Here is a 12,778-nt window from a genome sequence, read left to right as displayed (position 1 = left end):
TCTTGGCGATCACCCTTCCCTTTCCAGAGAGGGACAACAAGGCCCCTCTTCCAGTCAGTTGGGATGATGCCTGTGTTCCAGGCAGAGCACAAAACTGCATGCAACGACACGAGTGCAGCATTTCCACCAGCCTTGAGAAGTTCGGCATGGATGCCACAGATCCCTGGAGCTTTGCCCCGTTTCAACTGGTTCACCGCAGCCCGTGTTTCCACAAGCGATGGTGGACCACAGTTGATTCGAGGGTCAGCAACAGGGATTGGAACACCCTTGACGTCCAACTCGACAGCTGGGGGATCAGCCTGGTACAACCGCTCAAAGTAACCGGCCCAGCGGGCCTTCACTTCAGACTCCTCTGTCAAGAGCCTACCACTCTCTGCTCGAACTGCAGTGCTCCGAGGGATGGGCTTGGATGAACGTAATGCGCGAATTCCCCTGTAAGCGGGACGAGAATCACCTGTCCACAGGTGATGCTCTACCCCTCACAGATTCCTCGCACATAGGCCTCCTTGTCCACCCTCAGTGCACGTACAGTTTTACGCCTCAGCTCCCTGAACAGCTCAGCTCTGCCATTCAGCCTGGCCCTGCGACTCTGGTCAATGGTATCCAGTGTCCCTTGAGAGACAAAATTCTTCTTTGCCCTGCGGTAAACTCCAAGGCATCCACCGGCAACATCAAGGACGGTGGTCTTGAAGGTGCTCCACAACTCTTCAGGACGCCCCAAAGGACGCAGACGCCCCAAGTGTCCACTCAGCCTGTTCACAAACTCCTCAGCTACTCTCTCATCCCTGAGCTTGGCAACATCCAGCCTAGGCTGGGATGGTACCATTCTCCAGGATTTAAGGTGCAGCTTTAGAGTTGCTACAACAAGCCTGTGGTCAGTATTGAGGAACTGAGCACTCCGGTAGACCCTGCAGTTCTGGATCATCCTCCAACGACCGTCAATGAGGACATGGTCAATCTCCTTTGCCACACCGCCAGCGTTGGAATACCAAGTCCAGCGATGAGCTTGCGGGCGCTGAAACCATGAACCAGCCACCCTAAGTCCATGACTTCTTGCAAAGTCAAGGAACTTAGTGCTATTCTGGTTCATAGTTCCTGACCCATGGGGACCAACACACACCTCATAACCATCCCTATCAGTTCCAGTCGATGCATTGAAATCCCCCAAGACTAGAAGTGTATCTCGTCTGGGGCACTGATCAACCACAGACTCGAGTGTGGCGTAGAATGTGTCCTTCACGGTGAGATCACTCGCCTCAGTCGGAGCATAAATAGAGATCAGGGAAATGACACCTAAGGAGTGGCGAATCCTTAATCTCATAATACGCTCGTTGACCGGTGTTACCTCAATTATCATTGGGGTCAGCTTATTGGACACAGCTACAGCAACTCCTTGGGTATGGTAACCATCAGAGTGACCAGACCAATAGTAGGTGTAACCACCCACCATTATCTCGCCGCAATCCGGTCTCCGAACCTCAGAGAGAGCTGCAATCCCGATGTCCAAACGCTTGAGCTCAGATGATAACAGAGACAGGTGATCATCCTCTCTTAGGGATAGGACATTCCAGGCACCCACCCGAAGGGACCGCCTCAGGTTAACCCAAGGAGACCGCCGTCTGTTGGACGACACCTCAGCACCACTCCGACACACTCTCCCGCAATCTGACCCAGGGATGTTACCCCATGGTTTCCTTCCTATCAAAGATTGGGGGTCCCAAAGGCTTTGCCCCAATCCTGTCATCCGGTGAGCTGCCCTGCGAAGGGAAGCTGCACAGGAGGTACTCCCACGGAGTGGGTTTTCAGATTTTTTTGCGTTTTTGCATTTTGCGGAATGAAGGGTTTTACGGTGGCCGGAGTGCAAATCCTGCCACCAACCTCCTAATCAGAAGTAACCCAACTGCAGGAGGACATCCGCAGACACAGTTGGGCACTAGATGACATCATCGATTTTTTTTCCTGTGGAACATGTTATGCCTAGATGACCATCAAAAATTTTCATACTGATCAGATGTAGTGTTCACCATTTGCAATGATGACGTCATCACGGAGACACCTATGATGTCATCAAAAAAAATCAATCATATTCCCCATGAGGAGTACTTGTCGTGTGCCAAGTTTCATTTTTTTTCCTTGGTGCGGTTTCAGAGATACAGAGGTCCAAAATTTTTCCATTTTTCCAACATGGCTGCCACACCAAATGACTTATGGCATCATAATTATGATTAAATTCTTCTACATGAGTAATCACACCTCCGATGAAGATTTCATCTCAATCCGACAAGCAGTTGTGGAGAAAAAAACAAAAGTTCTGTGCGGACAAACAAACAGACAGACGAACAGACAAACAAACAGACAAGCCGGTAGGCGGACATGGGTAGTCGCCTACCCAATAGACCCTGACGTGATGGGCCTGTTCGATGGGGAATGACCTGAAAATTAAGCACAAGAAAATTCATGATTCTAGCTTCAAGGGTTAATGCTGCAGATTGTTTTTTCGTTAAAATACCCCCACATTTAGAAGTTTTTCGGCCGTTGCTAGGCAACGGAGGGGTCCATAGCAACGATTCTTTCTCACACATAACTAGGACATACCATGAACCTACCATACCAGTTTCATGTATATCTGACTTATAGTCTCTGATATATAACGAACTTCGTTTTTTTATTGTTTTCGACCAGGGTTCATTCAAAGTCGATCTTCTCCGACAGTTTTCATAGGATCCGGCTGGAAATTTTTGACAATATGGCTGAATGTATTGCCCACAGTCGCTCGTGGCCCGATTTTTGAAAAAATAATTTTTTTATAATTTTTCAAAAATTTCACAAAGTCCCGTTGCTAGGCAACGGTGGTGTCCATAGCAACGGTTCTCATTTGCACACAACTAAGTCATGGTATGAACCTACCAACCAAGTTTCATCGAAATCGCCATTGTATTAACGGAGCACTGGACCGAACAGAGGGACAGACAGACAGACAAACATATCGACGGAAAAGGTGATAATAAGGGTATTAGTGGGGCAACTTAGCTAAATATAGCATAACAATTGTGCATTTTATGAGGAAAGCACCAAATTTGGTACACTAGTAGCCTAAGATATTATGAACAGATTTGGATATTGGGCCATCTCAAATTCAGCCGCTGATGGCTGTGGCAGCCATTTTCCACTGCCATCAAAAATTTTGAGATGTCCCAATATCCAAATCTGTTCATAATATGATAGGCTACTCGTGTACCAAATTTGGTGCTTTCCTCATAAAATGCACAATTGTTATGCTAAGTTGTATTTTGGATTTTTTTTATTTTGACGAGATCGACTACCCAACAAACGAACGGACCTAAGTAAGGGTAATAATGATCAGATTAAACTTGACCAAGTCCTTTGTCCGAGTCTCAAATTGCAAAGTCTCTGCAGGAGTCAAATTCCCCATGTGCCTTGCAATGCAATCGTTGGTGACGACTACATGTAGATGGATGATGGTGGATGATGTAGATGATGTGGATGACATTCAATATACCGTGAGTACTTAGCCAGACAGCGAGCATCAACGACAAGGCCCGAATGGTTGGGGGGTCGAATCATACATGATTCATTGCTATTATTACTCCAAATTTTTTACAGTACTCCAACATTGAACTTATAGTACCTTTGTCAAATGTATTCCTCCTCTTGAGCGGTCGATTTGTTGGACGGAAATTCTGAAGCACAGAGGACAACAGATTACACTGACGCAGTGAAGGCCCATTTTAAAGGACCTTTGGAAAAAGTAAAATGTCACTTTATCCCCATTTCAATCCGATAGCAATGCCAACAAGTATATCTCACACATACGTTGTTGGGAGATTCTTTTTCTTGTGGCACATTCCCTTCCTCCTCTGACACCAAATCTAGAGCATCCCAGCGAAAGTTTCCAGCCATAATATCTTCAGCTGCAACGGCCTTTCGATAGGATGTGGCTCGCAGGCCACGTCTGAAAGGCGAAGTTGATGCAATCGCCTCATTGTCATTTTGGATGTTCTGAGAGGGACCTGAGCTGGACAACGAGTCAGATTTCTGGTTGAGTGCCCGGGAACGAGATGATGTGACAAGACCACGTGGAATGAGCTGCTGAGACCCCAAACGCTGAGTCATAATCGGGCTATCAGTGCTCAACACCACGTGCTCATTCCCTTTAGACAAGTTGAATCCTCCTGGCAAATGTCCGGTTTTGCTCCTGGAACTTCCATGCCTGTAGGAAGATAAGATGCTCAAACACAAGGCAACATTCTTGGAACGATGTCAGCGTGACTCGCAACTTGCAGCGTTATCTTGGCTTGGTGAAAATACCGAGTCAGGGACCCGTTTGTGCAAATTGAACACATTGTTATACTTTTGTCTGATTCTTCAAAACCTTTTCTTTCACATTTCCAGGACATTGAAAGAGCATCATATCCACATCTCGTACTACATTATTTTCTCTGGAGCTTGATGTGAAGGTATAGCAAAGGTCATATTGGTAAGTTATGACATTGTCAAGAACACATTCTGCAAACGGCGATTCATTCTTAAAAATCAACTCACTTTCCAAACATTTAGCTCAAGAGGAGATGAAATCCAAAAATAAAGTACAGTGAAACCTTTCATCACCTGCTTAAGCTCATCAAGAAAGGTTCCCATGTGTGATGACGCTGTGTTAAACACTAATTCTCACCCAAATCGCAGCCTCGTAAAGAGGCCGCCTCTTCGTGTGAATCTCACCCAGGCTCCGCACCATGGTGCAGACACAAAGAACATGCCAAGCGATAACCAATGTCCACCGACATAGTGTTCGGTCTGACTGTAGAGACCAAATGGTGCTGTCATTTTTGACAGGCACACAACCTTCTCCAGCAATTATGTGCACATTTGACAACAAATACAATTAAACTTATCAAATATTGTTATGCAAAGATCATTTTCACATCACGTGTGATTTAGTCATGATTATACAATGCACATATACTGCAGGATGTGCACAACAGAACATGCATGGCAGCAAACCTTCGCCAACTGCACATGGATGGCAGCATATGTATGGTAGTACAAAGTTTCCTCCACAGCTTGAGGGAGTATTGCTCTCCCCTTTGGGCTGGTCCCCCTGCCTCACAACCTGCATCTATTGATGCCGTGCAGACCATGGCTCTCAAAATCATTGGAATCTCCCATGATGAAGCTTAGTCTCTTGGCATGTTACCCTTGCATCTCAGACAGGTCGGTGGCCTCTCTGTCATCCACTGCTTCCTTTCTGGTCTTGCACCTTCTGCCCTGCCTCCCCCCTCCTACCAGGTTTCTGCAGAGGGTGCACATGGTCAACCAACATACCAATTCTGGTGAAACTCCCCAAATCCAGGCTCACTACTCACCTACACTCATGTGTTCCTCTTTTCTGTCACCTGTGTAGCTTCCTCGGCCTGTTCAGTCCATTTTCCCTCCAGGGCTTCAAGATGGCTGTCCACCTCCTTTTCTGGTCCTCCAACATTAATACTCATGATCTTTTCTACCCTCATTAACCCTCTTTAAGCACACCCTCTTCCTTTACAGGTTATTGTGTCTTCCCCTTTTTGTTTAATGTCTGGTTTTATCTTCTTATTCTTCTTCTTCTTCTTCTTTCAGTATTTGAGCTTGTATCCAGCTTGTCCATCCCATGCGTCCTCTTCCTCCCCTTGATCTCATTCTTCCTTCAAGACTTCCTCGATTGTGTCCCTCTTTCCTACTGTTGGTGCATTTTCTACATTTCCACCATGTTAATTTTCTTCTGTTATCTTCTGGTCTGTTCTGTGTTTTAACTCTTCCATGAGCCTCAACTTCGTATTTAAAAAAAAAAAATGTACCAACGAGAAAACAGACATACAACAGGAAAAAAAAATGATAATGGCATGCAACCTGCATTCCAAGGATGACAAAGCAGAATGATGCTATCTATCACTTTAGCAGTATCTGTGAACACCATTGGCCCACTTACCATGCCTGTGATCTCAAATTACATTCCTCATGCCATTCCTCCATCTCTCCATTGCCAGTACCTTCTCCTTCCAACTCCAGCATGGGGTTTTCATAGCAGCACTGGGCTCGAGCATGGGACTCATCGAGGCATGTCCCTGGCTTACCCCTTTGAGATCCCGTGTTCAGTGCCATTTGTTGATGACCTCTCTCAGATAAGCAAAAATATTTGAATAACCTGCTTTCGACTCAGTATTAGCAATGGAGTGAATGTTTTCTCAATACAGCATTTTTCTTTCACCAACTCGCCATCATTGAATCAAAAGCAAAACCTCATTGCTCTCAAAGATGGCTGTTAATGCCCGGCGCTAGCTCAATGTGTATGTGTAAATATGTCAGTTTCCAAAGCATCAGGAACTGTAGGACTTCCCAGACAAACTGCACGTCGTGCACGTTCTGAAAGCAACTTGCATTCAGTGTATTTGTTCTTGAAAAAAGATTGGAGACAAAAAGTTTCTGGATTGGAGACAAAAAGAAGAGACAATTCCTCGTTATCTGGGTCCTGGAACAAAAAGAAAAGAAATTATTTTGTCAGATCATGTGAGAAACAACTTAATGCGGCTTCAAGAACAGGTCAGGAATGTCAAAATACAGGATGTGTAACCACATTTACAAAGCCTCAACATACCTGCTAACACTATATTTTTGGAAAATATTGATTGCCAGCAAAAACAAAAAAACTTTTTATCATAATACACAATTTCAGAAACAATATAACTATAGTAGCAAGGAGCCGCGGAGCCTCCGTGGTGAAAGCCATTGCTTGAGAGAATTCCACAGTTATTTCGGTGGTACATAAGCAACAGAGGACTGCCTCGATCGCTCCTGAAAAAAATAAAAACCCGAGGTTGAAGCAAAAACATGGCTACTGCCTATATATAATACATTATGGCAATATAACTCGGATAGATTCCAATTGCACTGACCCAGAGGCTGACACCACAGGCCTAAAGCCTAAGCAATGAAGCCTGAGGCCTATATGTACCGTGGCCTTTCACAAGGCCCGTGAAACCTATTGGCTCCAAACTTTTGATATTTGATGATCCTTTTAACAGTCGCTTTGATCGTTTTGCACTGAAAAGAAAATTTATATGGAGGGCATGGGTGATTGCGAATATGACAGCTCCGAAGATGTATTTGGCCTTGCGTAGCACCAATATGGCGGCCACATGATTTTTCAGGTCACAATTGTGGGTGGAGTCAGGCCAGCTGTCCAACCAATGGGTGGAAAGGAGTGTTACACATGGAGGGTGAGTATCGATCAACGTGTGTGCCATCGACGTTAAGCCACAGGAGCTATCTGCCAGCATTGGTCGTCGGCGTACTTTAAAGATTCCACTGTGTCCTTCAAAAACAAGCTCAAATGAGCTAGGATCCTCGTCCTCTTAATGATGACGTCATAAAACGAATATGACGTCATTGTGATGTATCAGGTTTGTGATAAATTATCTGTGCTGATGCCTGGCTTGATTCCCGCAAACAAAATTCAAACAGCTTGCCTAGTTTCGGAGATAACGGTATAGGCGATTTCCATTAGCGACGATATTATGATGTCAACTTTTTTTCTAGTAAGAATTTCCAAAATCGGAGATGGCTACTGCCTGCGCGTGGGCTTTCTGCAGAAACATGGCAAGTTTCACGAAGATCCGATGAAAACTCTGGGTTGTGAAACAAAAAATGTAAAAAATAGAATAACGTCATAAAAATTGATGTGACATCATAGTGATGTATCATATGTGCAGTAATTCATCTCTGCTAATGCCCTGTTCGATTCCCTCAAACAGAATTCAAAAAGCTTGCCTAGTTTCGGAGATAATTTTTTAGACGATTTCCATTAGCGGAGATATTTTGACGTCATAACTTTTTTTTTCTAGGAGGAATTTTCAAAATCGGGGATGGTTACTGTCTGCGCAGGGTATTTTTACATATATATGCCAAGTTTCAGGAAGTTTCGATGAAAACTGGAGGCTGTGAAACAAAAAAAAAGTCCCCAAGAACATGATGAAGAACAACAACGTGAGTAAGACTTAGAGATCCTCCACGAGGATCTAAAAATTGGTTAGTTATCGCAAACGCCCTGAACAAATTCCATACTTCTGCCACCATCAAGACGTCAAGCCTGGCTAGCCGGTTCGTGAAAGACTCAAGATAATAACATTCGCCATCCAAACCCACAAGAAGGCCACTAAAGAGGATAAGTAGTTGTATTGGCATGAAGAGTTTTTCTCGGGTTGTTAAAAGTTAGCAAATGGAGGCTTAACAAACAATAAATCAGAGCCTGCGTGAAAGGGCCAAACTGATCCTTCACCAAGCATGCAGTGAAAGGACATACTTACTAATAAATGGGCCTTTCAGACAATGGCTAACACACTCGACCACACGAACTACACAATGGCTGAAGCATTTGTTTTCAAATCCCTCAGAGCAAATTCCTTTTCCAATGTCAACCAATACAGCAATATCACGTGGGCTCATAAGCACATGACTTGCTCGTGAGATTGTCTCAAGACACAACAACTTCTTAAACAAAGTTAACGTTTCAATAAAAAAGCCGATTATAAAAGAACGACATACCTACCTGTCCATGGTACGTCATGATCACCGACACGCTAACATCAAATATGTCCATGAATTTTGTGAATTGAAAAATAATCTGCACCAGCCAAGTTCTCCCTCCAAGTGCTGGAGAAATGGACGATTGTAGCACGTGACACGAGCTATTTATTTATCCAGGTCGAGGAACCAGGAATTTGAAAGTGAATTCAAGGAATTCCGAACCAGGAATTTTCAGCTGCTTCAAGGGATTCCGAAGCAAGAAGAAACTAGATGGACACTCGCCCCTGGACACATACCTCCACCCTGTAATGCCTGATCCACGAGAACATATCTGGCCCAATACATTTTTGAGATATCGTGCTATATATCGTTTTTGAGCCATACCTCTCAATGGTGAAGAATCACTTATAAATTAAATAATTCTAGTAGCCGGATCCGGATATTCACTAAAATCGAATCAGTTCGTCCTGGTCACACACCCAACCTGTCCACCAAGTTTCGTCCGAATCCGTTCACAACTTTTTGAGATATCCTGCACACAAACAGACAAACAGACAAACAATAAACAAACAGAGAGGGGTGAAAACAACGTTCTTCACCTTCGGTGGCAGAGGTAATAATCAAATACAATAATTAATATTTACAGATTCTGTGATGTGATTCAGAGCTTAATTGAAGAACTTTGAATCAACAAACAAACCCTGTAAATTGAAGGAATGTTTACAGAAGCGATACCGACAGGTAGAAGAAAATATAACGTCATGGTCGGACAGGTAGCAGGGAAAGCACCAGGTGGCTCCGAGCATGACCAAGCACATTTAGTTCAGATGATGATGATGATGATGATGATGATGATGATGATGATGATGATGATGATGATGTAGTAGATGATGATGATGTAGATGTAGATGATGTAGATGTTGATGATGTAGATGTTGATGATGTAGATGATGATGATGATGTAGATGATGATGCAGATGATGATGATGCTGCAGATGATGATGATGCAGATGATGATGATGCTGCAGATGATGATGATGCAGATGATGATGATGATGATGCAGATGATGATGAAGATGATGAAGATGATGTAGATGATGAAGATGATGTAGATGATGAGGATGATGTAGATGATGTGGATGATGTAGATGATGTGGATGATGTAGATGATGATGATGTAGATGATGTGGATGATGTAGATGATGTAGATGATGATGATTATGTAGATGATGATGATGTAGTAGATGATGATGATGTAGATGATGATGATGATGATGATGATGATGATGATGATGATGATGATGATGTTAGCTCAGTTTTATGAGAACGATGACCAAGTCACAAGAGCAACTTCAGAAAGGCACTCCCCGTACATCGATACGATTAACTACCAACTACGTAGTTGTGTACATGTCCGTCGGTCTGTGACCTGAGAGCAGGTTCACGGCTGTCGAAGCAGCTTCTTCATAAAGATAACACTGGACAGTTCGCCATTGTATTCCCAGCCGGTAGTCTTTGTCGACTCCTTTTTGTCAGGGTGCCGGCCATAACTCACTCACTCTTCGCAAGAGACTATGGGATCTTTAAATCACCGTGGAATGTTTAATGTCCATATGGGATTGAGAGATCTTTCTGACCCCGTGGGATCTTCAACGTTCATGGGATATTTGTGGGATCTTTATGGCCCCAGCATGGCATATTTAACCAGCTAATGTTAGCAAGACCGGTCAATCTGCTTTAGGCATCCATCCGAAGGACGACGCATTCTGTGCTGCAACACGCACGTGAAACACTAACCAGACAGCCTTATTCTGATCGGGAATCGAACCCAGACGAGATATAGCTGTGCTACCTCCACCCCAACCTATTACCCCTACATAATGTTGTATGAATTTAGTTAATAATTCTACAAAGTCTGAGAGTCAGGGACAAGGAACTGATTGGTACAAACTAACACGTGAAACAGCAATTCGGAAAAAGCTGAAAAACCAGTTGGAAAAGTCAACTGGACTGGACCACGCAGACCGCCGCGGTCCAGAGGGTGCGCAGGTCGACGCGCGGTCCAGTCCCTCGAGCGAGCGCTTCACATCGACGCCAACAAACCGTCCGAGAGACATGGATCAGCACACGGCGAAGCGACGTGGGCCGAAGCTCATAAATCCCAGGTCATTCCCCCCAACGGCATCAATCTGGTTCCCGAAATGGGGGAAAGCGTTCAAGGATTTCCATCGACTCAGGAATACCACTTACCTGTCGCACTCCAGCAAACAGGTAGATCGTCACTCCGAGATGCTGATACTAACTCGATAAACTATTTTGAAGCGATACTCGCAAACCAGAGCGAATGGTAGTAAAGATAGGGATCGGCAAACAACTCGGGACAAGACGCACGCCCGGACTGACAGGTGACGTGGGCGTTTCGTACCTGCCGCAGGCTTGAAGGCAGGATTAGCTAAACGGTACCGCCCCCTCGTCCGTACAATCCAATGATTTCAATGAATCGTCATACATATGATAATTTCACACGATAAATAAATTGGAATTTGCTAGCTGCCCCTTCAAATCGAAATGAGTACTTTTGGGATTGTAGAATAGATGAGAATAGATGTAGAATAGATGAGAAAATGTTTAAAAGCAAGTTTTGAAACTGCGAAGCGTTTTGTTCCAGCACGCTTTCATTGGATTGCTTGGAGCAGCATGAAGACGCCACAATTGGAGCTACAAACGTGCCCTCTGCACTCAAAGCTTTCATACAATATCATCAACAGCGCGCATCGCCGAGAAGGCAAAATGATCTGATGAAAAGGTCTTGGGAGTGGACAATTCTGATTAGTTGGTAATACGTCGGAAGGGTGTCCGACACGGCGAGTGCAAGTTTGTGTCGAGCTGTTGGAGGAGTTCACTTGCAATTCAAAAAATTCTCGGTTTTCCACCACCAACCCACACACACCCCTCCCACCAGCTCATGAAACCCTGCAGACAGACATTCACATTTATTTAACGAGAACTTAAAATCCACGCTGATGAGGGCGAGACATAACCGGAACCGATTCAAACCAAAACGCAACAACATCCATCTCCAAAAAGCTCATGACGGTGTCCAAGTCAACGTACAGTAACCTGATGGACATCTCCACATGGTGACGTGGACAACCACCCAAAATGGGCAGTGTGGAATGATCGATCGCATGGATGCGCAAAAATTTCCCATCAATCCCCATTTCGGACAGCACCGTTTCAGACAAGTCAAAGGTCGATTCAAAGCTTTTGAAAACAAGAACAGTTTTTCTCTACCTCTTAAAGCGTACAAGGACACCACGCCTCAACTTCCAGTACAAACTGAAAAAAGAAAAGCCACACCCACAGCAAAACTTCACACGTTGGTTTTATTTTTGCAAAACAAAGAGCATACAATTCTTCCAATATAATGTGACGACTTGCAGATGCATTACGAGATAAAATGACAAAACTTCTTTTGCAATTGATAACTTCAGGATATCACTGAGTTGCAAGTCATGACATCCGTGGGCCATGATTGGTGTGCACAGTTGCTCTGTGGAACCTGTGCAATCCGTTGCCTCTTGGGCAAGTTGCTTTGTACCGAGTCCCAGGTATCATTTGTGGATTAAATATTCCCATGGTGCTTTAAACAAGGTTGGTTAGTGCACTCTGGGATAACGTGTCAAGTCAAGGCGACTTCAGTGACACCGTGAACTTGTCAGCAAAACAATGAAATGAGAACACCTAAGAAACCGTAGCTGGTAAAGGTCATCCGAATCGAAAGGGTATGTGTAGAAACACATCATTAATTATTTACAAAACACACCATACACATGGAATTGCATGATATTTACACAAAGTAATATCGAAAGAAAGGCTGAAAAGTTCGCCTTTGGAGTCTCAAGCATTCAAAGGTTGAGGGAGTGTTGACCTCCATTAGCCAAGATTCAAGAACCGCTTGGAGGTGTTTACCAGGCAGCATTGGTCTCGTCAAATGGACCTTCATGGACGGAATTCACCGATGGTACACTCGGCAACCACTCCGCAAGCACGAGACAGCTCAATTAAAAAATATATATAAAAAAAACTCATGGAAGACCTTTTTTGAGAAGTGACATCAAATAGCTGCCCAGGTCTTCATCCTGAAAGGAAACGGATACGTAAAATGAAAGTGTCCAAGGTGTATCACAGACTTCAAAGT

At 44.2% G+C, this 12,778-nt stretch overlaps 2 protein-coding genes across 7 annotated transcripts in view; both read right to left on the bottom strand.

Moving 5' to 3' along the window:
• The window catches only part of LOC147028145 (rho guanine nucleotide exchange factor 26-like), a 40,414-nt gene extending 29,420 nt beyond the window's left edge, over window positions 1–10,994 (bottom strand). Inside the window, exons 1-4 of one of the 2 annotated variants that reach the window (XM_085878273.1) lie at window positions 10,828–10,994; window positions 5,984–6,523; window positions 3,835–4,231; window positions 3,650–3,701 (exon numbers count right to left, since the gene is read on the bottom strand). In XM_085878273.1, the coding sequence (XP_085734399.1) occupies window positions 3,650–3,701; window positions 3,835–4,231; window positions 5,984–6,156 (622 nt within the window). In that variant the 5' untranslated portion in view covers window positions 6,157–6,523; window positions 10,828–10,994. The remainder of the gene's footprint in view (window positions 1–3,649; window positions 3,702–3,834; window positions 4,232–5,983; window positions 6,524–10,827) is intronic. The other variant, XM_085878274.1, reaches the window with a different exon arrangement.
• Window positions 10,995–11,944: 950 nt separating this feature from the next.
• Window positions 11,945–12,778, bottom strand: part of INTS11 (integrator complex subunit 11) — a 107,589-nt gene continuing 106,755 nt past the window's right edge. For all 5 annotated transcript variants that reach the window (XM_085878288.1, XM_085878286.1, XM_085878285.1 and 2 more), the window contains one exon: window positions 11,945–12,719. In XM_085878288.1, the coding sequence (XP_085734414.1) occupies window positions 12,666–12,719 (54 nt within the window). In that variant the 3' untranslated portion in view covers window positions 11,945–12,665. The remainder of the gene's footprint in view (window positions 12,720–12,778) is intronic.

The sequence above is a fragment of the Eptatretus burgeri genome, chromosome 4 (genome assembly GCF_056783735.1).
Source record: "Eptatretus burgeri isolate ZD-2024b chromosome 4, Ebu_testis_v1, whole genome shotgun sequence".
NCBI classification, from domain to species: domain Eukaryota; kingdom Metazoa; phylum Chordata; class Myxini; order Myxiniformes; family Myxinidae; genus Eptatretus; species Eptatretus burgeri.
Note: the sequence above shows the minus strand (reverse complement) of the source record. Positions and strands in the feature narration are given on the sequence as shown.